Below are 27,860 nucleotides of genomic sequence, written 5' to 3' on the forward strand. Positions count from 1 at the left end.
TTCCATTATCAACGAAAATTCGTTTTACATCATAATTGGCTATCGTCGCCGACACAACAACAGCGTCGTCGTGGGGAGTCTGGATGCCCCGAACGTCGTCTTCTGAGAAGGTGATTACGTCGTCCGGGCGCGGCTTTTTCGTCGGCTCCCCCTCTGTAGGCGTCCCCGGTCCCAGCCGCTTGGAGATCATGTTGATGACTCCAGCCGACGGCTGGTTAGTCGGCGCCTCTTCAGTCAGCTGGGGGCGTCGATCGGCAGTCGGTCGGGTCGGCGGACCCTTTCGAAATTTGCCGAGATACCCCCGGCGGATGAGATTTTCGATCTCATCCTTCAACTGGATGCATCGCTCGGTGTCGTGGCCGTGGCTCCGATGGAACCGGCAGTACTTCCGATGGTCGAGGCCCTTTGCCTTCAGAGGCGGAGGCCGTCGCAGGTATTCTTCCCCCTCGATCTCCATCAGGATCTGTGCACGGAGAGCGAAGAGAGGAGTGTAGGAGTCATACCTCGGACGCGCCGGCCTCGGAGTCTGTCGGCGAGGTGATTTTTGGATCTGTCGGGGTGGAGAAAGCCGACTATTGGCTGGGGGCCTGCTTGGTTCGGCGGGCTCCCGACCTTTTCTCCGCTTCTCCTTCGGACCCCTGGGCTCCGCCAAGCGTCAGTCGGACGCTCCTTCGTCCGCGCGCATATACTTGTATGCGCGCTCCAGTAGCTCGGCGTATGTTCGGGGGAGTATCTTGTCCAGAGAATAAGTAAATCGGGACGACCTCAGGCCCCGCTTCATGGCTGAAACCGCCATGTCTTCGTTGAGGTCCCGGACCTCGAGCGTGGCCGCGTTGAATCGCGCCACGAAGTGTCGGAGCGTCTCGTTTTCCCCCTGCTTGAGGGAGAAAAGGCTGTCCGACGTTCGCGGCGGCTTTCGGCTAGTGCTGAAATGGGCCGCGAACGAGTGCTCGAGCTGCGCGAAGGAATGGATACTGCCCGATCGAAGACCGGAGTACCAAGCCCTGGCAGCCTTGCGGAGCGTCGCGGGGAAGCCGATGCAGAAAAGAGCGTCGGTTGCCCCTTGAATCGTCATGAGAGCTTTATAGCTCTCGAGGTGGTCGACTGGGTCGGTGGAGCCGTCGTATGGCTCCACGCTCGGCATTTTGAACCGACTGAGAATCGGCTCGTCGAGGACCAGTCGAGAGAGAGGCTGGGCGGTCTGGAAGTCGACGTCGTTCGAAGACTTCTGGCCGTCCATCTGCAGCTGGGCGAGTCGGCGGTCGATTTTCTCGAACCGTCGCTCGTAGTCGTCCGCTCGTCGATGCTGGGAGACCCCAGGGGTGGAGCCTCCGGAGGATTCTGAAAGAGAGGCCGACGGTGTGCGCGGCCGCTTTTCCTTCCTCGCCCGTTCCAACGGGGAAGGAGAGGGCCGCTGAGACCGTCGGTCGTCGCGCCGTGGTTGCCCCTCCTCCTCTCCGTGGGAGCGCTGTTGGGAGCGCTCGCATGGAGGCGACAGGGGTCGGCGCGGCCGTCGGCGGCTGCTCCTGGAAGGCATAGGTCGGGCCGCCGGTTGTTGCTGGAGGCTTTTGACTGCGTCGGTCAGTACGGTCATCTGCCATACGATGGCCGCAATCTGGGCCTCCGTGGTCACTGCAGGGCGCGGAGAGCTAGGCTCCGCCGCCGGTGGGGGCGGGGAGGCTTCTTCCCGGCGGGAAGAGCTCCTCGCCGACCCGGTGACTCTCGATCATTGAGCTCTTGTCTTTGTCATGCTGTCCCCCTTCCTGGCGCGCCAATCTGTTGCGGCCAATCGCCTCGTCGCCCGATCGCCGGGAAGCGTGCACCTGCAAAAGGAAGTCCGCACTGACCGGAGGCGGCTCCGACGGGGACCCTCCGACGGTCAAGTCAGAGAGGTGACTGGGCAACAGTGAAATGCAGACAGAGAGCTCTGAGAAAGAGAGAGGGAGAGAGAGAGGAGCGAGCCTGCGTATGTGGGAGAGACGGGCGGATCGATCCCTTGCACTGTTGCCTTCCCCGGTTTATATAGTGGAGCACGGTATGGCGCCGTCATTAATGGCGCGGACAAGTGAGGAACTGTCAACTCACTGTAGACTGTCAGAGCCGCCGTGAAAACGTCATGTCGCCGTGTAGCCGTCTAATCGCCAGGGTTGACCCGGCCCCGGGCGGGACAATGCCCCTAGGTAACTGTGCCGCATGTCCGTGTCAGAGCTGACAACGTCTGGCGGCTGTACGGCGGTTGGAGGAGCCGACCGACCCAACGTCGGTAGCCAGCGAAGTGGTGTCGGGCCCCTCCATTGGTCGGCGAGCGTCATGTAAGTCGGCCATCGAACCTCGGGGTTCGGTCGGTCGGGATGGATACGCCCGACATACCCCCAGTCGGCGATGGGCCGTTGGATGGACGGTTATTAGTCGCTGATGGTTCCTGTCAGTCGGTCGACCGACGATCGGTCGGCCTTTCGGCCAGTCAGAGTCGTCCAATCGGAGGCGGTCGGGCCGTACGGCGGTCGGACGGTCGGGCCGTCCAGTCGGTCGGGCCCTCCAACAGTCGGTCGGGCCCTCTGGTCGGTCGGGCCCTCCGGCAGTCGGTCGGTCAGCGGGTATCCCCCAACACCTATGATCACTGGTTATGCTTCTCATGGATTCAGTTTACAAGCTATAGGAGTTTTTTGAGCAGATGGTAAGCATGGGTTTTTAACCGAATGCGGTCACTTTTCTTTCTTTCTTTCTTTCTTTTTAAGTTTTTTTTTATAATTTTTATAGCTGTTTCGAGTGCCTGTAGCCATTACGGATGCGGTCTGGTTGAGCAAGGGATAAACTACTTCAATTTCATGAGGGAGAGGTGTGGTATTGCCCAGGGAGTTGGATCCCTACACTTGCATGGTTGATACGTTAGCATGAGCCTGATAGCCTGCAGAAGCTTGGAAGTTGGTTGAAGAGGTAAAACAGAAGGTAAAGAAGAAACAAAGTATAACGAAGACGGGCATGGAGAGTCGCATGTGTATTTCTGTTTTCAAGCGCCTTGCTTGGGGATGTAGATTGCGTGGAGATATGGAGATTGGAAGCTAGAAAGATGCTAGAGAAAAAGCAGCTGATTTCTGATACACATGTTGCATTGTCAAATGTTTTATGCAGCTGCTGAGATGTGGGATGAGGTTTACAGAGTCAGGGAAGCATGGAGGAAGCAATGTTCTTCCAAGGAGGCTGGATATAGCCCAATTCAGATAAAGAGGCTTTTATGTTTTGAAGGGCTCAAAATTCGCATTGCTCATGCAGATGTCTGAATCCAATGTGAATCTCTGTGAAGGTTAACCATGATCTTCCAGGCTAGCGGTTATCTGGAACAACTCTTTCTACTCCACTGATTGATGTTTCGACTTTTAAGAGTATTAACATGCAGATAGTCCCATGTCTTCTGATAATAATAATGCTGCTGTCATAATAATTTACTGTTGCTTCAATTTTACCTTTTGTTCGGTGAATACCTGCTCAAGTCTCTGCTTTTAGAAGATGGATGATAGAAATAAGCCTTGCACTTCAGCAACGACTTTTTTTCCACCACAAAGACCGGACAAAAGGAGATCTCTATCTGGATTTCACTAATTAATTGGCAGACAAGGAGACCGAAATCATTTCCTATCAAGCACATTGTGCTAATGGATTCAGAATTTCAGATGTCGCAAAACCAGCAATTGTTTAGCGGCAGTGGTAACTGTTTGGCTGGTAAATTGTGATGGTCTGGGTAAACCTTTCTGGCTGACTAGGTGATCATACTCAGATGGCATGCTTCCACTTTATTTGTTTTCCTCCATTTCACCCATCAAAGTACAGAAAATCTCTTTATTCAAATTGTATAGTGACACTCGAAAGAACCAAAAGGCTGAACTAGTATCCCAGATTTACCGGAGCTCTTTCAAAAATCAATATTAAACATCAAGTTTCGCATCGGGAGGGCGCCTTATGGTAACGCCCACCTACGGTGTTTTAATATTTAAACAATAGATCGAATAGCTCAGATTCGAGAAACCTCGGAATTCAAATTCTTTAGATTTCAAACTTTTAAAATTGGCTAATTGGCTAATATGATTTATGGTAGGTCGGCATTTGGTAATGTATGATCCATGCACAAAGTATTAAAGATCATACAGATGCTTTGTACGGAGATTTTATAGTATAGATGTCCTATCATATATATATATATATATATATATATATATATATATATATATATATATATATATATATATATATATATATATATATATATATATATATAAATATATAAATAATATTTTATGAAGGAGCGTTCGGATATTGCTAACTCAATTTTTCAAATGAGTTTGATTATGCCACTTGGACAGAAAAATATTAAAAATTTCTATCGATTTAAAGAAGTCTTTTACGAAATATCACGATTCGAACCACCGCAGCTCCGCGCGGCGAATCCAAGCCACTGTCCAAGCTTCTCTATACGGTCATTCCAAGTCGACGACTGCACAAGCATCGATAATTGCTTGCGGTCGAGGCCAGGGAGGGGAGGTCAGGAGGGTTGGTAGTGTCGGAGCCAAGAGAGGGGGGTTAGTGGAGCCGGAGGAGGAGAAGGGCGGTTGTCGATATTCATGCAGAGCCGTGAGGGTTTGGATTCGTCGGAGTTAGGGGAGGGAACAGGAGGGGACGGCGATGGGATAGGGCTGCGGAGGAGAGAGAAGGAGGGTTGGTGGCATCGAAGTTGAAGAGAAGATGGGAGGGGATTTGGTGGTCGTGCGGAGTCAGTGCAGCACGGACGATGGTGGGGCGAGATCGAGTTGCTGGTTCTAGAGCTGGGGGAGGGGAGAGGCGGTCGTTAATGCTCGCATGAAGCCATGGGGGCTCGGCGTTGTCGGGATCAAAGGAGAGAACAGGAGGAGATGGCGATGGGGCGGGCCGCAGAGGGAAGGGGAGGGAGGTTGGTGGCACTGGAGCCGGGGGATGCAGTGGGGGGTGAGACGACGAGAGGAAGAGAAGGAAAAGAGGAAAAGAGAAAAAAGAAAAGAAAAAAATATTTAGAGAGAGAGAGAAAAAAATATTATTATTTTATTATTAATAATAATTTAAAATATTATTTTTTTAGGATATTAATTTAAAAAAAATATTTACTGAGGAGGAAAAAAGAAAAAAAATATTATTATTTTATTATTAATAATAATTTGAGATAGAAGAAAAATATTAATTTTAAAATAATAATAAAAATATTATTTTTTTTAAATATTATTTTAAAAATACTATTAATAATAACATATTATTTTTAAAAAAATTATTTCAAAAAATTGATAATAAAATATTATTTTTAAAATATTAATTTATTATTAATAATAATTTGAATAATAATAAGAGAACAGCAATATCAGAGAAATTATTTTCGTGCATCCGGCACAGACAGTGATGGGATGGGATCTCGGTGGGGGTGGCGCAGATGGTTGTGACCTGCGTCTCATGCTATAGGGGTGGGGGCAGTGGGAGGAAAAGAAAAGAAAAAAAAATATTTGAGGAGAGGGAGGAAAAAATATTATTATTTTATTATTATTAATAATTTAAAATAAAAATATTAATTTTAAATAATAATAAAAATATCATTTTTGTCGAAGTATTGTTTTAAAAAATAATATTTTTATTATTAATTTAAAAATATTATTGTATAATAATATATTTTTTTTTAAAAATAATTTTAAAAATTAATAATAAAATTTTATTTTAAAAAAATATTTTTAAAAATTATAATAAAAATATTATTTTTAAAATATTAATTTATTATTATTAATAATTTAAATAATAATAAAAATACAGCAACATCTGAAAAAATATTTTTGTGTATCCGATCTCATGCAACGCGCGGGTCTTCAACTGATGATCTTTTAAAAGCACAAGGATATGGAAGTAGGATTAAGCCCTCCTGGCTAAAAATATTTCAGTTATAAAGAAAAAAGTTCCGGGGCCACAAAAAAAAAGAAAAATCAATGTGGAAAAGAATAAACATCAATGTGGAAAATACAAAATTGTTCACTAATAATATAGTCTGTAAGCTAAAATTATCCATCAAATACTGAACTCAGAAGTAGTTCAAGTTTTAACTCAGAGGCAGTTCCATTTTTGCAGGGTGTTTGTATGGTTCCTGGGTGCTTGAATCATTGTATACATCGTCACAAACCATCTATTGTCTCACATCTATTGAAGAAAATAAATAGAAGACAAAATGGGCAAGGAGGTTCATGGGAAAAAAAATGGCATTATTAAAAAAAGGGATCTATAGAGGTAAAAAGAAGATAGGCGCAAAACAAACTGAGTGAAAAATGGAGAAATTAAAAGAAGGAAAAAAGAGAGAGGGAAACTCAAAAGAAGGAAAAAAAGATGAAAAGAAATATCTAACCTTTGTTTTTCGATATGTGCAGGTATCATTTTATGTTTCTGATATTCTTTGGCTACTTATCAGTATTACACAATTCATATTTCATGTTATTAGAGCTTCGTTGTTGGGGGATCTTCAAAGTTGTATTCTGATGTCCCATGCTATTCAAAGGGTGTTACTTGAATCTTTTACCATTCTACTTACCAAAGTTGCTTCAGAAAGTCCTTCAATCATGCTGTGCTTCATGCTTGATGTTTTATCCTTACTTCATAAAGACATATTTCTACATATCTCCATCTGGACATGCTCAGCACATGGGAATATTGGCTATTACAATGGCATAACTTCATGTTTCTCTTGGTTAATGTTAAACTGTCTCTTTCAACATTTTGAGCGTCTACACCAAATTCTACACTCTATCACTTCATGTATAATCTCTTTCACATTACATATGCTGTACAATGCCATCTATTTTGTACAGCTTCCTGTTCCTGAGTGGTTAAGAAGTTTTTCTGTTGATTCATGCTACAGAGCATTGCAAAGGCAAGAAGGAGAAAAGGAAAAAAGACAGATAAAAAGAAAAAAAAGAAAAAAAAATTAAAAAAAATTAAAAAATAAAAAAAATCATACAAATAGAAAATTTTATCACTAATTTTTTTTTGAATTTTATTGCAGGTTTGATTAGCGAACACATATTTTTTTCCTCCATGGGTTCATATTTGTGATTGTTTGCTTTTGGGTTCCACACATATGGTAAGTTTTTATTTAATGTCACTAAGTATACCCGATCTTCATTGCTACTATGCTGGCTTCAAACTTAAGGCTTCTCTGTTTATGTTAACTGATGGGTTTAACTCTCACGCTGTGCTCTATCATCATCTAACTTATACTTTGGGACATGTTCATCAACTACCGGATCTCTTGGACATTTGGATTGAGTATATTTTCGTTATATCACTATGCTGCAATGCTATTTTACTTATGCTGATTTTCTCCTACACTCATTGGAGGATTCTTGATCATGTTTTCTAGTTTGCATGGGTGGCTTCAGTGGGCCTCCTTTCACACAATATGCTACTGCTTGCATGTTTTTCTATATTTATATACTGGAAGTTTCTTTTTCAACATTCATGGTACATGGATCATTTATTCATAGAGATATAACTGCTTTTGTTGGTTTTTATTAATGTATTTACTTCAGCTAAAATAAAAGATTATTCTGCAGTATGTGTCTCAAGATATCACATTTCTTTTTGAAGTTGCCTCTGTCATATATTTGGTTGCGGCTATTTTTGTTAGACACTTATATGAACATATGTGTTACTCCTGAATTTTATCTACAGTTGCCTTGCAAACTGCTGTTACTGTATGTTCGTCCCTCATATGCTCAGTTTTGACCTTTGTACCTTATGTTATACAGTTTATTTTTATATTTGTCTATACTTATCTTTCTTCTCATGCTTACTTTAGCCATTTAGCTGTTGTGTATGCTTCCTTCTATTTTTTTTGTTAGCTTATATTTTATTGGGAATGCTATTTTGTGTATATAACAACCTGTTTTGTTTTGTTATATTCTTCTGTATATCATAAATAATTTTTTTTTATTATAAAAAAAAAAAAACTAAATCGGCGGTCTCGGTACCGCATTACAACCACGCAAACCAGAATTTCCTGAACCGCTCCGGTTCGGACGGGTTAGACGTATGGTCTTTTACGCGACTCAGCGAGTTAAAAGTTGAAACAGCCGCCTAAAACCCCAGCTCTCCCGTCCCTCTTTCCTCCTTTCCCTTCTTGCACTCCCTCCGCCGGCGGCGGCGACGGCGACAGCGGCCATGGCGCAGAAGAAAGGGCACCGATCTTTGTCCTCCGACGACCCGGAGGAGCTCGCCCGCGTCCCACTCCAGGCCGTCCTCCTCGCCGATAGCTTCGCCACCAAGTTCCGCCCCATCACCCTCGAGCGCCCCAAGGTAACCCTAAGAAACCTAATATTGTCTTCTACCCTTTCCTCTCTTCAGATCTTGATTCGATACGTCGCCTTCCGGAGGTTCTCTTGCCGCTGGTGAACGCCCCCATGATCGATTACACCCTGGCCTGGCTCGAATCCGTCGGCGTCGAGGAGGCCTTCGTCTTCTGCTGCGCCCACTCGCAACAGGTCAAGGACTACCTCAACAAGTCCCAGTGGATGAAGCAGCCGGGCACGTTCACCGTCCAACCCATCGAGTCCCACGACTCCATCAGTGCCGGAGATGCCCTCCGTGTGATCTATAATTTAGGCGTGGTGAGTGGCCCCGCATCCGTCTTCTTCTTCTAAATCTTCTCATTCAAGAGCTTTCTTTCGTGCTAGATTCTTGAAATTTTCTTTTCTTTTTTGGATCCTTCTATTTCAGTGCACTACATTAGAAGGTTGTGGCTTATTCTTCCCTCCAAGATGCTCTTAAATCGTAAATGAGGATGAAACTGAGTATAAATTTTTAAACAATAGCATATGCCATTGACTACCATGTGCTAGATGTGACCCCTGGTAATGGACACTTTCTTGGTTATGGTATGTGATTAGTGCACGAGTTTAGTGATTTATGCGTGTCAAAAGAGAACCTCTGAGCAGAGTGCAATGGATGAAGAGAAAGGGGCTAGACTGTTGCTTCTGGATTCTTGCAAGGCATATGGAGGAGGTTGCTGATGAGCAAGGATTTTCTTATTTCTTTGTTGGGCATGCCATAACCAGAGAAATGTAGCAGCTGTTTTCTCAATGCTTTAGTGGGAACAACAACAACATAAGTTTCTTGTAGCGTATTCATGTGCAGCCATTTTTCCTTGGATACAACTTCTAAACCATACGTGGATGCAAGTTGTATGCCTTAGACTAGTGGTTCTGTTATTACGGACTAGTTTGTGTTAAAATATTGGTGCCACTCCTTGAGCATTGAAATTAATAATTAGACACTCATGGCCTTGTCCGGTTTGCCATCAGGTCACATGACAATTTTGAAGCTGTACTACCAACGCTATGCTACCTTGCTCTACCTATTCCGAAGGTTGCTTCTGGGAATTTAGATATGTTGCTCTACCTTGTCCTGTTTGCCTGGCTTATTTTTCTGCCTTGCCCAAGTGTGCATTTAGATATGTTGGTTAGCCATCTTCTACCATTGCCCATCATCACCCTGCCTCTTTTTAACGGACACGTCACTCCTATGCAGTGACTTCTTTCTCATAGTAAGGCACACGGGTTTTCTGATGCCCTGCTATTTCATTCTAGCTTGGTGCAATATATCTGCTGTTTTTGCTAATGGGTTGTCTTTGACCTTGATTTTTTTTTTTTAAGAAAATAGGTAATATCATTTGGAGAATCATTCCTATTGTTGTAGTTCTCTTAGATGTCTACATGCTGAATAAAATGACTGATAAAGGTTCTTAGTGGACTGAATTCTGCTTCATTATTGTCCTTGGATCTCTTATTAGTTATTACTAATTCTTGCATTGGTTACAGGTAGTCTCATATAGGTTGCTGTTTAATCTAGAATGGTTATTTACATGTGCACTTGAGTTGTTCAGTTAATTAATAGAAGATGACTTTTTTCCTAAATGCATATTGTCTCTTTTCCCTTGAAGATATGTGGAGATTTTGTTCTCGTAAGTGGTGACACTATCAGCAACATGAGCTTAAAAGAGGCACTTCAAGAACATAAGGAAAGAAGGAAAAAGGATCCACTTGCTGTTATGACCATGGTTATCAAACACTCCAAGCCATCATCCTTAACACATCAAACACGGCTTGGTAATGATGAAATTCTAATGGCCATTGATCCTGATACGAAAGAGCTTCTATACTATGAGGACAAGACAGATCAGTCACAGCGGTTTATTACTCTTGATAAGATGTTACTAGCCAGTACTCCTACTCTACATTTGCACAATGATAAGCAGGTTATTATTTTGTTTCCAACTTTCTTCAATATTATCTTTGCAGCTTTGCCATCTCTCCTTATTTATAAAGATGTGCTGTCATGTCCAATGAATGCTGGTGATGAAAAATTGTCTTCTTCACTTTTTCCTTTTTCCCTTGGGAATGATAGTGATGGCAACTTATATAATAAGAAAATGCCCCAAAATGGAGTAGAATTAATGCTGTCCAACCTTTTGAGTTTGTAGACAGAAAATGTTCATCTCTGATTGCCATAACATAGATGCAGGGTGTCTATCTTGGTATGTTATTCTTGTAATGCTACTGCTGTTTAATGTTCTCATTTTACTCACTTTTCGTGTGAATGTAAATATAGATATTGTGCTCATTATTATGTTTCTGTCCTTAAACTGAATCTGACAAATTGGATGTACTAATATTCTCCACAAATTGAGAATACCCCTTCAAAAAGAAGTTGTTGTACAAACCGTAAGTGTTGTGACTTTCATTAACCATCCATGGATTTTCTGTCCGTGTTAGCATCAGTATCTTTGTTGCTATCGCTAAAATAGATTCTATTATTTCTTCAATAATTTATGCTTTTATAGGATAAGCAACTGCTTTCAACATAATCTGTTATATACTTTTTTGGAGCTTTATGACTTGGACCTTCAGCTCTATAAGTTTCCCATTTTGATGGGAAAGAGATTGATTCCTGTTGTTCTTTTTCTTGAAATTCTTAAGGTAATAGTTATATGTATTAATATAGTCGCTGATAAAATCATCACATTTCTCAGTATGGGGAGTTCAACATCACATTTCAAGTTTGGACAAGCAAAAAAAGTCTATATGATGGCTTAAAACTCAGGTCACTGGTAATTATATCCTTTGATGTAAAAAAAAAAAATAAATGAAGAAGTTCATTTAATTGTGCTCCGCCTATTATATTACCCTAGTTGGGAAGAAATTTTTGGCTTTTTGTAATTAAATCCTTCTATAATCTGATAAGTTGCCTGCACACTTGTGATGCTCATTAATTTGGTTGTTGAAATGAGTAATGGTGAATTGTGATGACAAGCGCTCGAGGCAAGCATATGTTGAGTAATCTTAAGGTTTTAAAAGGTGCCTTTGTATATTCTTTGATCATGACAGATTGTAATCTATCTGTCACTATTTGTTTGCATGCATGCTTATACATGCATCAGTTGAAGTAGTTTATGTAGATAGTCTTTATGATTATGACTTCTGGCTAATCTGTTTTGTCTGGGACATTTAAATATTTGTGTCTAACACATTAAAATTTACTTTTTGCAGGATTGTTACATAGATATATGCTCTCCAGAAGTTCTTAGTCTTTTCACTGATAATTTTGATTATCAACACCTTCGCCGTCATTTTGTGAAGGGTTTGCTTGTTGATGATGTAAGGCCTGTTCTTCATATTTTTATAAGTAATTGGTCACTTTCAGGATTCATTCATCATCATGTGCACATGTGCCATGCAGACACACATTTACATTTTCTTTGGGCTTGAAACGATGTTAGATATTTATATATAGATATATCATCTGTTGGTCTCTCTGATTTTTTTTTTTTTTACTGATAAGTTTGATTGCTAATCTCTTCATTGCCATCTTGTAAATGGTTTGCTTGTTGATGATGTGAGACCTGTTTTCATATCGCCAATTCATCATGATGTACACGTGTCATGTGGGTGCACATGATACTTTTATAATTTTTTAGTTCTCATTAGAGGTTGTTTTATGAGGCTATGATCTGATTTCTTATCCTCCAGATTTCTGTGTATCTATGTGTGTGTATGATATGATGCATTCTGCTTATACGGTGATTTCAAGTCATACTCTTTTTGCTTTTTATGGCTCTTGACATTTTTCCCCCTTAGCATTAGATCAAATGAACTGTTATGTTCAATGCACCATGCACAAAACATGCATACGCATTTGTGCTCATATTTGTTGCTGTGTCTCCAGCTTATGTGATTTTCTGATTATTATTATTGTGCAGCACTAATATTTGGTTGTGACTTCCTAGTTTTGTTTTAATATTTAAATGCCCAATCGAGCTCACTCTATGCTTACTTCTTCTTTCTATTATTGGTTAGTGTAAAAATTATAATATCTATGTTTATGCATGACATTTGCTGAGATGCTTGTGTTGTTTGTGCCCTGTGGCTATTATTTTACGGATTCTATTTGATGAAAAATTTATAACTTGTTTCTTAGTTCTGAGACAAGGCTTGAAGTTATAGTGGTCAAGCCCTAAGAGTTTGGTGGCAATTATATAGTTGATATTGTAGTGATTTTTAATCCCTTCGTTATTACTTATTAGCTATTGGCCAATCTATTCAGCTCATGGGATACAAAATTTTTACTCATGAAATTCATTCAAGTTATGCGGCAAGAATAGATAATTTCAGGAGTTATGACACAATCAGTAAAGACATAATTCAAAGGTGGACATATCCAATGGTGCCAGATGTTCAATATTTTGGAAACTGCTCACAGATGAAGCTCGACAGACTGGGAATTTACAAAGCGCCAGGTACGTCAATCGCATATGGTTTCACATCATCATGGATTTTCTTGATTCATTATCCACTCTTGCCAGCCGATTTTTATCTTTGCTACCTGTACAGCTATGTAAATAGCATGCATCTTATTTAATTTAGATTTGGACATATGGTGCATAGCTCCCTTTGGTACTTTGACCTTGTGGACTATTCCCCAGAAGTGCTCTCAATAAATATAGATGTTCCCAAAAAAATCCATTGTCGGTTATATGCCTTCAAAAACATGAATTGTTACTTTGACAACTTTCTACAATTAGTCAAATTATTCAATAGCTGTTATTGCCCCTATTTTCACAATTGCCCTCCCCCAACTTTCAGTTGCTTTTGATTTGTTGATCGCAAGGTTTTACATACCAGTACCAAACCTCATACCGTTTTCCCATTGGAAGGGTACAGTATCAGAGCAATACCGGTTTCCATAGTAAGTACCGAAACTTACAGCATTAAAAAAAAAAAAAGGAAAAATCATCAGTACCCACCAGTATGGTTGGTACGGTATTGTCAATATGCAGTGTTATGGTTGGTTTTGGCAACCCGATGCCTGTACTAGTGACAGTGTTTCATGTCTGAACAATACCAGACTGATGGTACCATCCCATTCTGCCAGTTTTTGAATCCATGGTTGATTATTTTACAGCAAATAACTACCTTTGATCCATGTCTGCTTGTGGCAATTGTTGACTTTGCAGGGAGAAAAACAAGCTCTGTTGACTTTATAGCTTGGAACCTAATTAGATAAGTTAATCAAGTTGATCCAGTATCTTGTTTGACTTTCTAAAGCTCAAGTACCATACCCTTTTCCCTAATTTTGTCAAAATGCACTTAAATTTACTGTTGATTGATTGAGAAAATACTACAAAATCGACTAGTATGCATAAGAGAAAAAATCAAAGTGGGACAATCAGGAGGAGCGAAGATGATCTAATATCATTCTGAATAACTTTTCCGGAGGGTTGGATTGTGGTTTGACTTGGTTGTGGTATTTGTACTGTCTGCCACCATAATTATGATACTCTTTTTTTTGTAATAATGTCAATCTTTTGGATGTTTATAATCCATGTAACTGACAATCTGTCTTCTTTTCTAGTTTTGCTCTGGATATGATGTTGCATTTTGCTTATGATAATTGAACTATTCTTATTTTTCCTTCAGAGGTTGACCAATCACGCACTGCACAAATTCGTGCCTTCTCATTGATTGGAAATGGAACGGCCATTGGCGACCACAGTGTGATATCCAATTCAGTTATCGGTCAAAGTTGCACTATTGGGCGCAATGTTTCAATTCAAGGATCCTACATCTGGGATAATGTCATCATTGAAGATGACTGTAAACTAAGTCATGCATTAGTTTGTGATGGTGTTCACTTAAGGGCAGGGGTTGTTTTGGAACCTGGTGTCATTCTATCATTTAAGGTACATAATCTTTTGGTTACAAATTTTTATGTTACAAGCCAATGAGGCCTTTTCCTACTTGCAGAATGTGACAATGTTATCATACAGAGCTAATTATATCTATATAACAGGGGCTACTTGGTCACATGGCTTTTATTTATTTTTTAATTTCTTCTTTATAAATTAACATGATTCATATCAGGTATTCAGGTATGTCACCTGTAAATATAATTATTAGTAAAATACTTGTTGTTTTTGAAGATGGACATCGTGTATCTTAATCCAAGCACATGAGCTGGCTAATGTTGCTGGAGTCAAAACTAGGTTTTCATGGTAACACATCAGATATCTGTTCCTTTTGCATTTTTCCTTATTTTTAATAACTAGATGCGCTACACACACACACATGCTTTCGGTTAAATTCTCACTCATAATCTTTTGCAGTAAAGCATACATGTTGCAAAAAGCAATTAGTGCCTCTATGGTTAATGATTTCTTCTTGGTTGACCTGATTGCATGGGTTCTTGAGCCACTCATAATAATTGTTGTGTATCAGTATCACAAGGAACATTTGAATGGTGGAAAAGTCAATGCAATCATGTTACTGTTTCATGTATTCTCACGGTTCTATCTTGAAGTTAGTCTTATAACATGCATGCCTTGTGATATTAATATTGGCCTCTTTAGATGAAACATGTAACCATCTTTATCACCATGTAATTGTTCCATCAGACGACTGAAATATAAGAATTCTTCAAAGTTAACTGTATTAGAATATCTAATGATTTTTTCTTCAGGTTGAAGTTGGGCAAAAGATTGTGATTCCTGCTTATTCAAAAGTATCTTTACTTCCACAACCATCAAAGCAAGACAGTGATGAGGAACTTGAATACGCTGATGCCAATAGCGGCGTTGTAGAGAGTCCATGTACATTCTTTATGCTTTGATAATCTATATATATATATATATATTTTTTTTTTTTTTTTTTTTTTTCCATTTTGCCAGCAAATGTGGAGTTTTATGAACTTTTGCAAAAATTATGAAATCTTTCATTTAGATATTCTGGTTCTGTATCCTAATTGATTTTTTGGTTTTTCTTATTAAGCAACCTTCCATTCTTTTCCATCTTCAAATAAAAGTGGGTGACCTTTACCCCTATTAGACATCTAAATTAAGGGGTCTCATCTTCAATTGACAAATAAAGAAGCTCAATACCTCCTTAACTATTGGGGAGGAAAGCATCACTGATTATAAATATGCACAAGAAGATTACATAAAGATGATCACATAGGATAGCAGTCTTATCCTGATGCTATGTTACTTTCAATCTGAACAAATGATGGGTTCATTTGGGCCAATATTGTGGCCTAACACAAGGAGGCCTTTGATGGTTTCTTACTAACAGATTAAGAAGCTTAAATTTTTTGTCAGTGACCTTAAGTTCCTCCCCATTTGGGGCTTTCTAGCAAAAGCCGCTCATGACAATTACTGATGGTCTTGACAAAGCCCTCTGCCTTAGTGACATGAATATCCTCATCCAGTGCAGTTTTTGATGATTTCAACTTATTTCTGAGTTCAGACAGAAAACCGCAGTTTTTGATGATTTCAACTTATTTCTGAGTTCAGACAGAAAACCACCTAGGAAAAGGGTGTTTTGCATCTTACTGATTAAGGTGTCAAAATTTTCTTCACTTGAAATGAAAAGTTAATGTTCCAGTGTTGTTTTCTAATCATCTTGTGAGATCAAGCTAAAATGAGATGAGAGGTATAATATTCAATTATCTAGTTGATTAGCTTAATAATTGCTTTTTAATTTAAGCCCTTTTTCCTATTCATTACCATGTCACATTTTATGAAACGAAGATATATGTTTGACCATTATTGCAAATAAGCATTCTTGATTATTCAGTGTTTATTGTTGTGTAACTTACTTTCTGTGATGGTGCTTATTCTGCAGCAATTACTAGTATAGCGAACACTAGAAATGTGGATCCTGTGCCAGATTCACCAGATGCAGAACATTCAGACACATCTGAGGCATGTTAACCGTTTCTCTGTTGTTTATGCTTCCTCCAACTTATGTTAACATATATCTTGCAGCTCGTGTGCTGTCTAAGATTAGCTTTTTAAAATAGGATCTTGTGCCATATTTCTTTTTTCAGGGCTAAGGGAACTTTCTCACAAAGAGAGCAACAATTCTAAGCTCTTATATACTTTCATATGTTAAGTATGTGAAAGTACTTTAGTTGCCTGGTCTCAATAGTTAAAGAATTTACTTCTCACATGTCAAGTCCTTAAGGGATGATCCATCATGTTTTGTTCTAAGCTAGCCATATTGATGATGCTTTCCCAACTTCAAAATCTTCCTCAATCACTGTAGCGCACTCTTTTGAATTATGTGCATCCCTTGGCAAAGTCTCACATCAATTTAAAAGGTTCAGTTATCATATGGCACTTTCCTCAATAGGAACTAATATATGCAAAGAGTGATAGAAGAATGGAGAAGTTCATAGGGAGAGGGTTGTTCAGTCAAATTTATATGGAGAGGGGAGCGAGGTGCAGATGAAGGAAGAAAATCTATGTTTGACACCAGTAAACCCCTCTTGATGGAGGATGGTGAGGATTTCTGCTTTTGTGGCTTTGTGGCCCTGAGTCTTTTTGCTGCCCATTCTATTTGATGCTCTGTCACCTGTTATTACCACCCTTCACTTGGTGTAATGACTATTTTCCTCATCCCTAGATCCTTGTACAACCCCATAACTTTCCTATTCCTATTTATGTACACATGTGGAATCACCTAAGATGAGGAGGCTTGTTTGGGTTGACCAAACCTTTGAAGCAGCCTATCACTAATCTAGGTGTCAGCTCTGAAGGTCACCTATATGTCTCTTGATCACAGTTATTCCCTCCATTTTAAAGCATGGAATTTAGCTTTCTGAAACCCTAATTTCTTTCCTGCTGTTATTAATCTATGAATTCAGAGTAGTTCTACCTTAGAATTCTGATTATTTTCACTATTTCACTGGATTAAATAATCTAGCAGTCAGGGAATTTAAGACCATGCTTGAATAATGCGAGTATTTCCTTTGCAATTTAGTATTTCTTATAAGTTTTACACAAGATATTTCTTGATGTGGTCTTTTGAACATTCATTATTTGCATAATCAGGTAAGAGTAAGGATGCTGATTTTTCAGTTAAGATGGTTATTTTAATTTCGTCTCGTTCAAATTTCTACTTTCTATATATTTAGTTGGTTAAAGTTTTTCCAAACAGAAAGCCTGTCTATCATATATAACCAGTTAATTGTTTTACTAGTTTCTTCTTGTCTATTCCTAAGAAAATGTGACCTGCACCTTCTATTTTCTCCCATTGATACATGATTAGCCTTTCTATCAAGGTTGGCGGAACCGGTACTAGTGGCCGGATCAGCCGGCCGGCGGTACGGTACGGCACGCCTCTGTTCTGTTCCGAACCGAGGCGAACCGACGAAGGAAAATACGGACGAACCGGAGAAGAAAAAGAGAGAAAGAGAGAGAAATAGAGAGAGAGAGGGAGGGAGGAAGAAAAAGAGGGAGGAAAATCCGTCGGAGGGGCCGCCGGAGGGCCATCGGAGGGCAGCCGTGGCCGTCGGGCGGCGGAAAGCGCTCCCGCGGCTCCGTGCGGGGAACAGGGGCGATCCGCCCATGTTTTTCGGGATTTTTTTTAAAAAAATCCTTTTCAAAGTGAAGCTGGCAAAATCCATAAGTGAAGCCGGCAAAACCCATGCCGACTTCACTTTGAAAATGTTTTTTAAAAAAAAAGCCCCGAGAAACAGGGGCGGATCGCCCCTGTTCCCTGCGTGGAGCCACGGAAGCGCTTTCCGCCGCCCGACGGCCACGGCTGCCCTCCGGCGGCCCCTTCGGCGGATTCTCCTCTCTCTTTTTCTTTCTCCCTCCCTCTCTCTCTCTATTTCTCTCTCTTTTTCTCTTTTTCTTCTCCGGCACCGGCATGTGCCGTTTTGCATGCCGGAACCGTCTCGGTTCTTCGTCGGGATGGTTCGGCATGCCCCGTACCGGACGGTTCAATCCGGTACGGCAATCCTTGCTTTCTATTTTGTAGAACTTAAGATCTAGGCTATTTTATGCCTACTTTCTATTTGCATGTTTTTCTGCCGTTACTATCTGGACAGTCTTCTGCCTTATAATTCAATTCCCCTCTGCCTACTCTCCTTTCAACTTGTAATTTTCTTCGTGTCAAATTTTATCGTGTAGGTTGGTATATCTGGAGTCGGTTACATTTGGTCTACCACTGAGGGAGGACATGAGGAAGAGTGGAGACATTCAATTGCACCCATACCTGCAGAAAAACTAATGGAGTTCTGTCTTAGTGCTCATACTGATCTTGGGGTATCGAATCAAGATGTAAATAGCCTTCCGGCTTCAGGAGAATTGCAACTTGACTCAGAGAGTACTGGTTTTGATGATGGTGAAGATTATAAAGATTCTGCTGATTTTGAGAAGGAGGTGATACAAATAATTTGTTGTTTTTGAAGTTCACCCTTTTCTTGCCATACTCACTACTTTAATTCTCTCTCTCTCTCTCTCGCTTGCTCGGTCTCTCTTTTATTTTTATTTTTTATTTTTTTTGCCAATTTCAGGTAGAAGCAACTTTTCAACGAGTTCTTGCAGGCGTAAATCCAGAGAATGTGATTTTAGAAATTAATTCACTCCGGTAGAATTATTCTTTTCTTGTTTACTATCTTCTACTTGACTAATATGTCAGAGTATTCTTGTTTGTTCATGAACCCTGTTTGTGACATTCTGTTAGCTATTCTGTTGTGTACCAACATATCTTTTGAATATTATTTATTGTTAAGAAAGTGAATAAGATTAGGGATGATTACCATTGCTGATGGTCGCTACATGCCATCTGTCCTATATCCTCAGACTTGTAATTATCTTTAGAAAAATTGTAGCCAATGAATAATGTTGAGTGCCTGGAGGCATACATTTATGAAAGTGGACTGCATGGGCTGTGCAAGTTTTGACTGCTTATATATAGCCTACAGGATTGATCCTGAATCAATGTCTCATAAAGCTTCAAAACTGGTTTGATGATTTTGTCACAACTTTATGGTGATTATCATCAGGTTATTGTCCTCTATGGACATATCTTCTTGTTAAAACTTAGGTCCTCCACATCTGAAAATCACCTTCCACTGCTCCAGGATACACAAAGATTTACCTTCTCTATTCAACCCATGCAATATTACCTTCTGTTAACATGTGGATTTTAGCTGTCAAGCGGCTTTTCCAATGCTACCATCTGGTATGTTCTATCCTAGATTCCTAACCATATGAGAACATAGTAATGGTGGTGGTTGTTTGTAGGGCAATAGTGAGCAGCAGTTGTGTGCTTTAAAATGCTAGGTTGTGCAATCTAGAATAATCTCAATAATTTAGTTGTTCTTTGGTATCAATTTTAGTATCGCAATATAATTAAAAGAAAGATTTCATGATTACACTAGGTAATATGGCCATCATGGAAGTACTTACAATTGTCTTGTGGATCCAGTATCTGAGCTAAAAGGTTCTTGAAATTAGGATGCTTTCCACAACCAAAGAATGCACCTCTCTCTCTCTCTCTGTAAACTAATTGGCAAATTTAGTTCTCTATTTGCGAAACTTATATCGAGCTGCTTTGATTTTCTTCATAATTGTATGTTATTATTTAAATGATATGCAGCATTTGTTGCTCAGAAGTGTGGATTACGTCTGTAAGCCTGAGAACTGTGTCATTGTGTCCTGCACATTTTGGGATGGAAAAAAGCATCTAATGCACATTGACTGTCATAACCATGGTGCTATTATAGGAATAAAATTGAAACAGTAGCTGGTCTCTTTTCACATATTTTTTTCTCTAAAGTTTTCCTAGTTTCCAAGGCAAACTTAGAATAGGTAGCGTGCTGCTTTTTTTATGATACTAATTTCCTCAATTTAGCAACATATTTCATAAATATGTCTATTCTGATGTTCAGGTTATCGTACGACATGTCACATGCAGATTGTGCTGGGTCATTATTTTATTCCATAATGAAATCAGCTCTATCAGCTCCTTTTTCTTCTAATCGTAAGTATTTATTTTGAAGTTGTGGCTATTCTGATGATTTTAGCACCAGGTTCTTTTATAAGGTTGATTATTGCTGCCATGCTTATTTTCGTGTAAAGTTAATTTGAATATCGTATTATTCAATTTGCATCATGCATATCAAAGAGATATACATTAATATAGGTTGATACACATGCGGCCGACGCATATGGTACAGTGATACACATCCTTGTATCATTTCTGTGACCTGCTAGCACGACATGTATCACTGGATATGATACTGTGGTGTTTTATCTTGTAATGGCATTGTACATATATATGATGCAAACCATAATTTCTTGGAAAGCGTAGACTAAATTGTTAAAGACTTGGAGCTTTGGTAGCTGTTTTAGCCATTCATACATGTGAAAAGAAAAATCCAGTATGTGAAACTTAGCTCCAGGATGCTTGATGCTTATGGTTATGATATAATTCTTGCTAGGATTTTAAGTACAAGAATTCTGAAAATGTATAGTAAAGACATTCTCTTACTGATTGCAAATTTTAGCAAGAATAATTTTGATATTCTCTATTCCTTTTACCTGAGTTCTTTGTCCTTAGATAATTTAAAATTGGGTTTTTTGCATGTATACCTTCCTAAACATTCAAATTTGCGTGAATATCCTTTCAAAATTGATATTTGTATGTATACCCTCATAAAATACTTGTTTTGCTTGTATATCCTTCTTTTTTCTTATTTTTTTTGCATATGTGCCCACATCCTTTAACGCTGTTAAAAAATTCATGGTTTAAAATTTAAATGACTAAAATATCTTTATTGGTAGATGTGCAAAAAGAAAATTATTAAGGGTATATATACAAATAGCAATTTCATGAGGGTATTCATACAAATTTGAATGTTTAGAAGGATATACATGCAAAAAATTTTAATTTAATTTTTATCTATTTCATCTAGATGGATTCAAGCCCTCTTACTCTATAATATAATAACATATTACATAATATAACAACATGATGACGATATTATATAATATTTTATATATTAGAATACTATATTATATTTTATTTTTATGCAAGATGGGATGATTATGTCCATCTTATAACAACATGATATACCTTATACACTTCACAAAAATATTTTTGATAAAATTTTTTAAAATAAAATAAATAAGATTATAAATTTTTATTGTTACATAATGTCCAAATCGACAATGATGTCCATTCTATGTAAATGCACAAGCTATTCATCTAATATCAGGTTTAGATACTTTTCTTAGAAATATATTATTATACATTAGAGGAAACATGGATGGTTATGATCTGTTTATTTTCTGATAAAATAATTTTAATCTATCATTTGATAAAAAGATCATTTTATCTATATAAATTAATAAATTAAATAAATTTATTATTTTAGTGGTATATATTAATTTTTCTCTATAAGAATAAAAAAAAAATTAACGAGCCAAGAGAGGTGTATTTATGTTAAGGGTTTTTTGCGTGTATACCCTTCCAAATATTCAAATTTGCGTGAATACCCTCATAAAATTGCTATTTGTATATATATCCTTATAATTTTTTTTTTTTTTTTTGCATATCTATCCATAAGGATATTTTAGTCGTTTTAATTTTAAACCATTAATTTTTTAACGGTGTTAGATGATATGGGTACATATGCAAAAATATGAGGGTATACATGCATATATCAATTTTGAAAAGATATTTATGCAAATTTGAATGTTTGGGAGGGTATATATGTAAAAAACCCTTTAAAATTTGTTTATGTTAGTGTCATTTGGAAATTTAATTTAATGTTCAGGTGAGCTACTCTTGAATACTGGCAAGGAACTCAGCAGGTGGAAGGATCTTTTGAAGAATTGCCTCAAAACCATAGATGAAGAGGTATGTCTGTGTAGATCTTACAGTTGTCATCCTTTTGATTATTAATCCTGTCGTTGCTATAATTTGAAGTACTCAACCAAATATTGATGTTGGCTGCATCTGTTTCATGTAGTTGCTTTAGTTGATTTCTCATTATTAAGCATACTAAAGCCTACTTTCTGCTACTTTATTATTGATATTGATCACCACCAGAATATTGGATCTTCTCGATATTTTTTATTATTTTTATAAATTTCTTCTCCATAAGTTTGATTCTGTAGTAAATATTAATTCATGACTACAATGCTTTTCTGCATTTAATCCATCCACTTGCATCTATCTATATTCCAAACTAGATCATAAAAAGGGGCTTGGAAGGGTGAAAAGAATAAGTCATCATTGCTAGCACCAAAGTTCACAAGCCGATAGGCCCAATGGGTACATGGATCCTCTTGATTGATATGGCTGGCTATGGATATCTTCTTTAGCAGATTGCAGATCATCTCAAATGGGGAACCTTTTATATTGTTGATTGCCAACAGAATTACCATGTACATAACCACATTATTCTTGGAAGATATACACGTGGCTTATGGATTCCTGGTAGACATAAGGAACCAATTCAACCAAGCTTTACTGAGATATGTTAATTTCTTCCAATCAAATCATGTAGCAATCCACCCTTCTACTGTGTTTGTTAAGTGTCCTTAGTTGTGTTGAATTAACTTTTGCATGACCATATTCCCCATTTGGTGATGCTAACTCTTACACAGCTTAGGCAATGGTTGCCTTTGCCAGTGCACATAAATTAGAGTCCTATTATTTCATATAAATTACAAATAGATTGTCAGATAATAGCGTCAACACTTTAAGGTATATTGTAACATTATAATTACTGCATGCTTAATTTTTTGATACATAACTGTTTAGACATTTAATTGCTCAGGTGATTTTTTCAGCCTGCATCGGTGACCAAAAATGTTTTTGGATTTCATATTTGTTACCTTGAAATTTGATGTGATGATGGTACACCAGTGGTTTGTGCTCTAGCTTTAGATCATAACATAAATTGAAGCTTTCATGGCATCACCTAGCTTGTAGTTATTACAGTTAAATTGCCATTGCTAAATGTTCTCATAAAATGAGCTCACTTATCTATCTTGGTATTAGGTTGGTATTATAAAATGTTACTTTTTATATTATACAATATAAGATTTCCCATTTAAGTCTCATAGGCATGTCTATGTCATGCAGCAACCAGATATTTTCTCAAGTTTCCATCTACTGTAACTCTACTAGATATGCATTCATTTTACTTTTTTTTTTTTTTTTTTGTATAAATAACTCCAAGATAATGGAAAAAAATGGTTGCACTACCTCCTAAATATAAATTGTGCTTAGAATTTTTACCAGTTATTATATAGGCGCTCTAATCTGTTTTTCTTTTCTCAATAAATAACTTTTATATCTATTATCACCCTATCTCGTCTAAATATTAAAATTTTTCTTACCTTATCAGAAAGTGGCAGGCAATGATGTTATATAACTTGTTCCTTACTCTTTTTTGTCAAAAGAAAAGTTTTTTCCTGAACATAGTTAATAATTCTATTAAACCGTCTTAATTGGTTCTGCCCAATGATATTGCAGATTGAAGTATTATTGAAGTTTGAGGAGATGTGCTTGGAGACTACCAAGGAATTTGCTCCTTTATTTTCAGCTGTAAGTCTCCTTTACAAAAGCAACAAATATTTCTATTGCATAATGCAGGGTGCTTCGGTCTGAAGATTATAACATGGAGTTGGATATTGTTAGTTGGATGTGAAATATTCAGAAGTTTAAACAAGTTGCCAATAGTTGCTAAAGTTGTATCATAAAAAAGATGATGGATTTATTCAGTTTTCCTTTGTGTTAACCATTCTGTACATTGACAATTGGGTGGTGGAAGGTTTTGCTGTTACTTGCTGAAAAATGAAGATGTTCAGTCTGGTTGAAGGCATCCACATGTCTTGATGTTCAATCTGGTGTATCATTTGTGGCAATGAAACCTATGGATAGCTATGACTGCCATCAAATGGGACACGTCAGGCATGTTTGGAGCTTAGCACTCATTTTTCTTATGAAGAAGGTGGTGAAGATTGGATATAATGTATATGATAATGATAGTTGTATCCATAGCAAAATGTGTCAATGTAAAGCAAAAAGATTCTTATCTATGAGGGAGATTATTGAAGCCTTTGTTGATGGAATATATATACATTTTTTCTCTGGTAGATTTTGAACCACCTGTATGAGAAGGACATCTTATCAGAGGATGCAATTCTGTCATGGGCAGAGGAGAAAGAAGGAGCGGATGAATCTGATAAAGTCTTTGTTAAGCAGTCTGAACCATTCCTCAAGGTATGCATTTAGGATAATTAAAACCAATCAAGGTTAACAATTTTCATTAGCAACCGGTCATCTTTTATTTTTTGTTTTTGTGGATGATACCAAATATGGTCATTGTTATGATTCTGAAGTAATGATTGACTAGAATGTATCTTGCATGTTCAAAACTTATTTTTTGTGAAGTTATCAATGTAAAAGGAGAATAATCTTAAAACTTTGTGTGCTGGTCAATTTTTGAGTAACAAATGCAGCTGTATAAACAGGTAGATTTTATCTCAAAAAAATCAAAAATAACCCGCATTATTCTACTTCATAATCTGATCACTAACAAAAGTATAAACAAGTAATTAAACGTTCAAAATCTTGATTACTTAGTGCTCAGCAGGAAACAAAATTGGCATTCTACAAAAGCCTCTTGCACAGATACTGATGGTTAGAGATATGATTGTTATTAGGGGCAGCAACTCTAACCTGGACCTGTTTATCTAACCTGTCTAAACATAGACTTGTCTAGCAAATCTGACTCAACCCAGAACTGACCCACCAAATCTGACCTGCTGGATTTATGGGTCGAGTGTGGGTCAGAGATTTCCATCCTGCCTGTGGTTTGGATCAAATCTGGGGCAAAGGGTCTGAAGGGGTCTGGTTAGAACAGTTGAGGCCTTTAGGTGGCCACTTGGTAGAAAGTAATAAAAAACTTGAACTTTTAAACATATTGGATAATATGAGCAATTGAAAATATGTCTTGCTATTAGATTGTTGTTGCTAGTCATTGGAAATAGGTAGTTCTTAATGAATGCCTAAAGGGCACTCCAAAATAGCACAAAAATGCCCAAAATGATCATTCCAATAACTTACTACTTTTCATGCCTAAACAATAAAAAGCCCAAAAAATAAATCTGCATGGGTCTTAGGAAGGTTGGCCTGCCAAGTTGGCTTGGATCGTTTCAGATTGCATCAAGCACCTCTGGACTTGATGTAGGTCATTGACCTGACCCGAACCCAAGTCAAGCCAACCCTTGTCACTTCTAGCTACTATAATTTTTGATGACCATAGATTTACCATAACTCAACTCAATTAAGCCTTGGGCCCCAACTAGCTAGGATTGGCTATATGAATCCTTTTCCTCCATTCTGCTAGATTTTGTGCCATACTTTTGAATGATGTTAGGATATCAAATCCTCACAGCTCCATCCTTTGTGATTTTTGGTCTACCTCTACCCTTATTCATTTCTTCTACAAAAATTAAAATCACTATGTCATCCTGGTGCATCCTTTGGCCCAAATGGTACATGTCCGAATCATGTAAATCATCCTTCTCTCAATTTATCCTCCTTTGGTACTACCTTCACCTTTTTATGAATGACTTCGTTTCAAATTCTATATGTATACTAAATTCTTTTTTCTAGTTTCAAATTTTTCAAGTTACTCTGCCTATATTTTGTACATAGCTAGTCCCAATCTTAAATAAAGGAGGGTTGCGGTAGGTTGATAGCGAGCTTAAAACTATAGTCATATTCTATGAACATGAATCTTGAGAAAAACATTGGGGTGCTCCCTACTGGTGACATGTTGCTTCAGACCCTAGGTGTGGTAAAAAGTGGACAAGGGTAACTAGGGTGGTTCTCTGAAATAACGCACCATATTGGTACTCAAATATGGTGAGAACCAAAGGTTTTCACACTTAAATAGACGTGTGAGTAAAGAAGTTTGTCCTGGAAAATAAGATATATTTAGCAACTTAAAATATAAGATCGTTGATGGGGAAATTTATGGAACTAATTGATACAATGGCTAGGAGGGGAGTTAACATAGCTTGCCTGTAAGAGACAAAGTGGATGTTTGAGAAAGCATAGGAAGTTGGTAAGACCTATTATAATCTTTCTTGTATACAAGGAGAGATAAATAAAAAACGGATAGGTATTTTTGTAGAAAAGAGTTAAGAAAATGAGGTTGTAGATGTTAAGAGAGTATGAGATAGAATAATCATGATAAAGTTGTGGTTAGGAGGGGTCTATTAATATCATTAGTGCTTATGCTTATCGAGTAGGGATTGGATGATGCTACAAAGCAATAATTTTAGGTGGACATGGATTAATTAAAGAGATTCCTAGTGGAACAAAAATATATTTATCAGAGGAGATTAAAATGGACTTGGGAAAAATATTTTACAGGTTTTGAAAGGGTGAGTGGAGGTTATGGTTTCGGGATAAAAATGAGGAAGAGAATGTCATTTTGGAGTTTCTGATGTTCATAGATTTTCTTATCAAAAATCAAATGGTAGCGATTTCTTCTAATTTTAGTTCCCTCTTTTTCATTATGTGTGTGCTTTGTTTAGTCAAGCAACCCTCCACCACATCTCCATGTGTATTAAATCTTAGAACAAATCACACTAGAAGGGATTTGGTGGAGCAGCACAAGTTCTTGTTATCAAATTTACTTTATTCTATCAGCCATTCCCTCATTTAATAGTATCATGATGAACTGAGAAATCATTTTTGTCTCCTGTAACTCCTTGTCTTTTGCAGCATGTCATGTCAGACGTATGTTTCTCAAATATTTCTCAAAATGCGGCAGCGCCAATAAGTGAGATGGCATTGCCGCCATCATTTTAGTGCTCATGTCTTCATCAGTAATTTTTTCCCCATTTCTGGGCATGGGCATCTGTTATCACACATATTTATCTCTACACTCATGTTGAAAGAAAATACTGATAAGATAAAGCAACAAGATTTGTGATTTGCATGCATTGGTTTCTGTTGTTTTAATGTCCTTCCATAGTATTCATTATTTGCACTATTAATTAATATGATAAACCATCCTTTCATATCATGCTCTCTTTCTGCCTGTTTTGTTCACCTCAAAGTTAACAAATTTTGATGTTCGTGTTGATCTGATGCAGTGGCTGAGAGAGGCTTCCGAAGATGAAGATGACTGAGCTGCTGGAACTCAACTATGTTAGTGGATCCAAAACCTAGGTGCAGTATCCATCAAATTGGTTTAGTTATTTGTATCCTGTTTAAGGAATGATCAGTTATATAATAATTATAATTCAAGATGTAAAATTGGAGTGCATATACCCTCATTTTTGAAGATTAGGGGGGATAAATTAAGTTGTACATTTCTCTGCAGTCAGTATAAAAAGCATGGAATGGAAGAAAATATTGTATTTCATGAGTAGCTAACTATGCCATTCTAAATTTTATCTTCTTCGCTGTGTAACTTAACCTTTGCCCTCCATC

General features: G+C 38.1%; 1 protein-coding gene and 1 long non-coding RNA gene across 3 annotated transcripts; both read left to right on the plus strand.

Moving 5' to 3' along the window:
* The first annotated feature begins 2,607 nt into the window (after window positions 1-2,607).
* On the plus strand, window positions 2,608-3,442 carry LOC109506487 (uncharacterized). Its single transcript, XR_002165877.2, has 2 exons — window positions 2,608-2,677; window positions 2,761-3,442. It is a non-coding gene; the product is annotated as an uncharacterized lncRNA (long non-coding RNA).
* A 4,660-nt stretch (window positions 3,443-8,102) lies between these two features.
* LOC105055727 (uncharacterized) lies at window positions 8,103-27,828 on the plus strand. Of its 2 annotated transcripts, XM_010937680.4 has the most exons (15): window positions 8,103-8,346; window positions 8,424-8,657; window positions 9,989-10,303; window positions 11,595-11,702; window positions 12,649-12,841; window positions 14,022-14,284; window positions 15,061-15,190; window positions 16,221-16,300; window positions 18,515-18,766; window positions 18,901-18,974; window positions 20,281-20,372; window positions 22,171-22,253; window positions 23,880-23,951; window positions 24,504-24,629; window positions 27,521-27,828. In XM_010937680.4, exons 1-15 carry the CDS (start codon window positions 8,212-8,214, stop codon window positions 27,554-27,556), a joined length of 2,193 nt encoding a protein of 730 aa, XP_010935982.1. In that variant the 5' UTR covers window positions 8,103-8,211; the 3' UTR covers window positions 27,557-27,828. The 2 variants fall into 2 exon arrangements, with proteins under 2 accessions (XP_010935982.1, XP_073102685.1); XM_073246584.1 differs by lacking the exons at window positions 23,880-23,951; window positions 24,504-24,629; window positions 27,521-27,828 and having other exon boundaries at window positions 22,141-22,229.
* Window positions 27,829-27,860: the final 32 nt, after the last annotated feature.

This window comes from Elaeis guineensis, chromosome 12 (genome assembly GCF_000442705.2).
Source record: "Elaeis guineensis isolate ETL-2024a chromosome 12, EG11, whole genome shotgun sequence".
Taxonomy (NCBI): Eukaryota; Viridiplantae; Streptophyta; class Magnoliopsida; order Arecales; family Arecaceae; genus Elaeis; species Elaeis guineensis.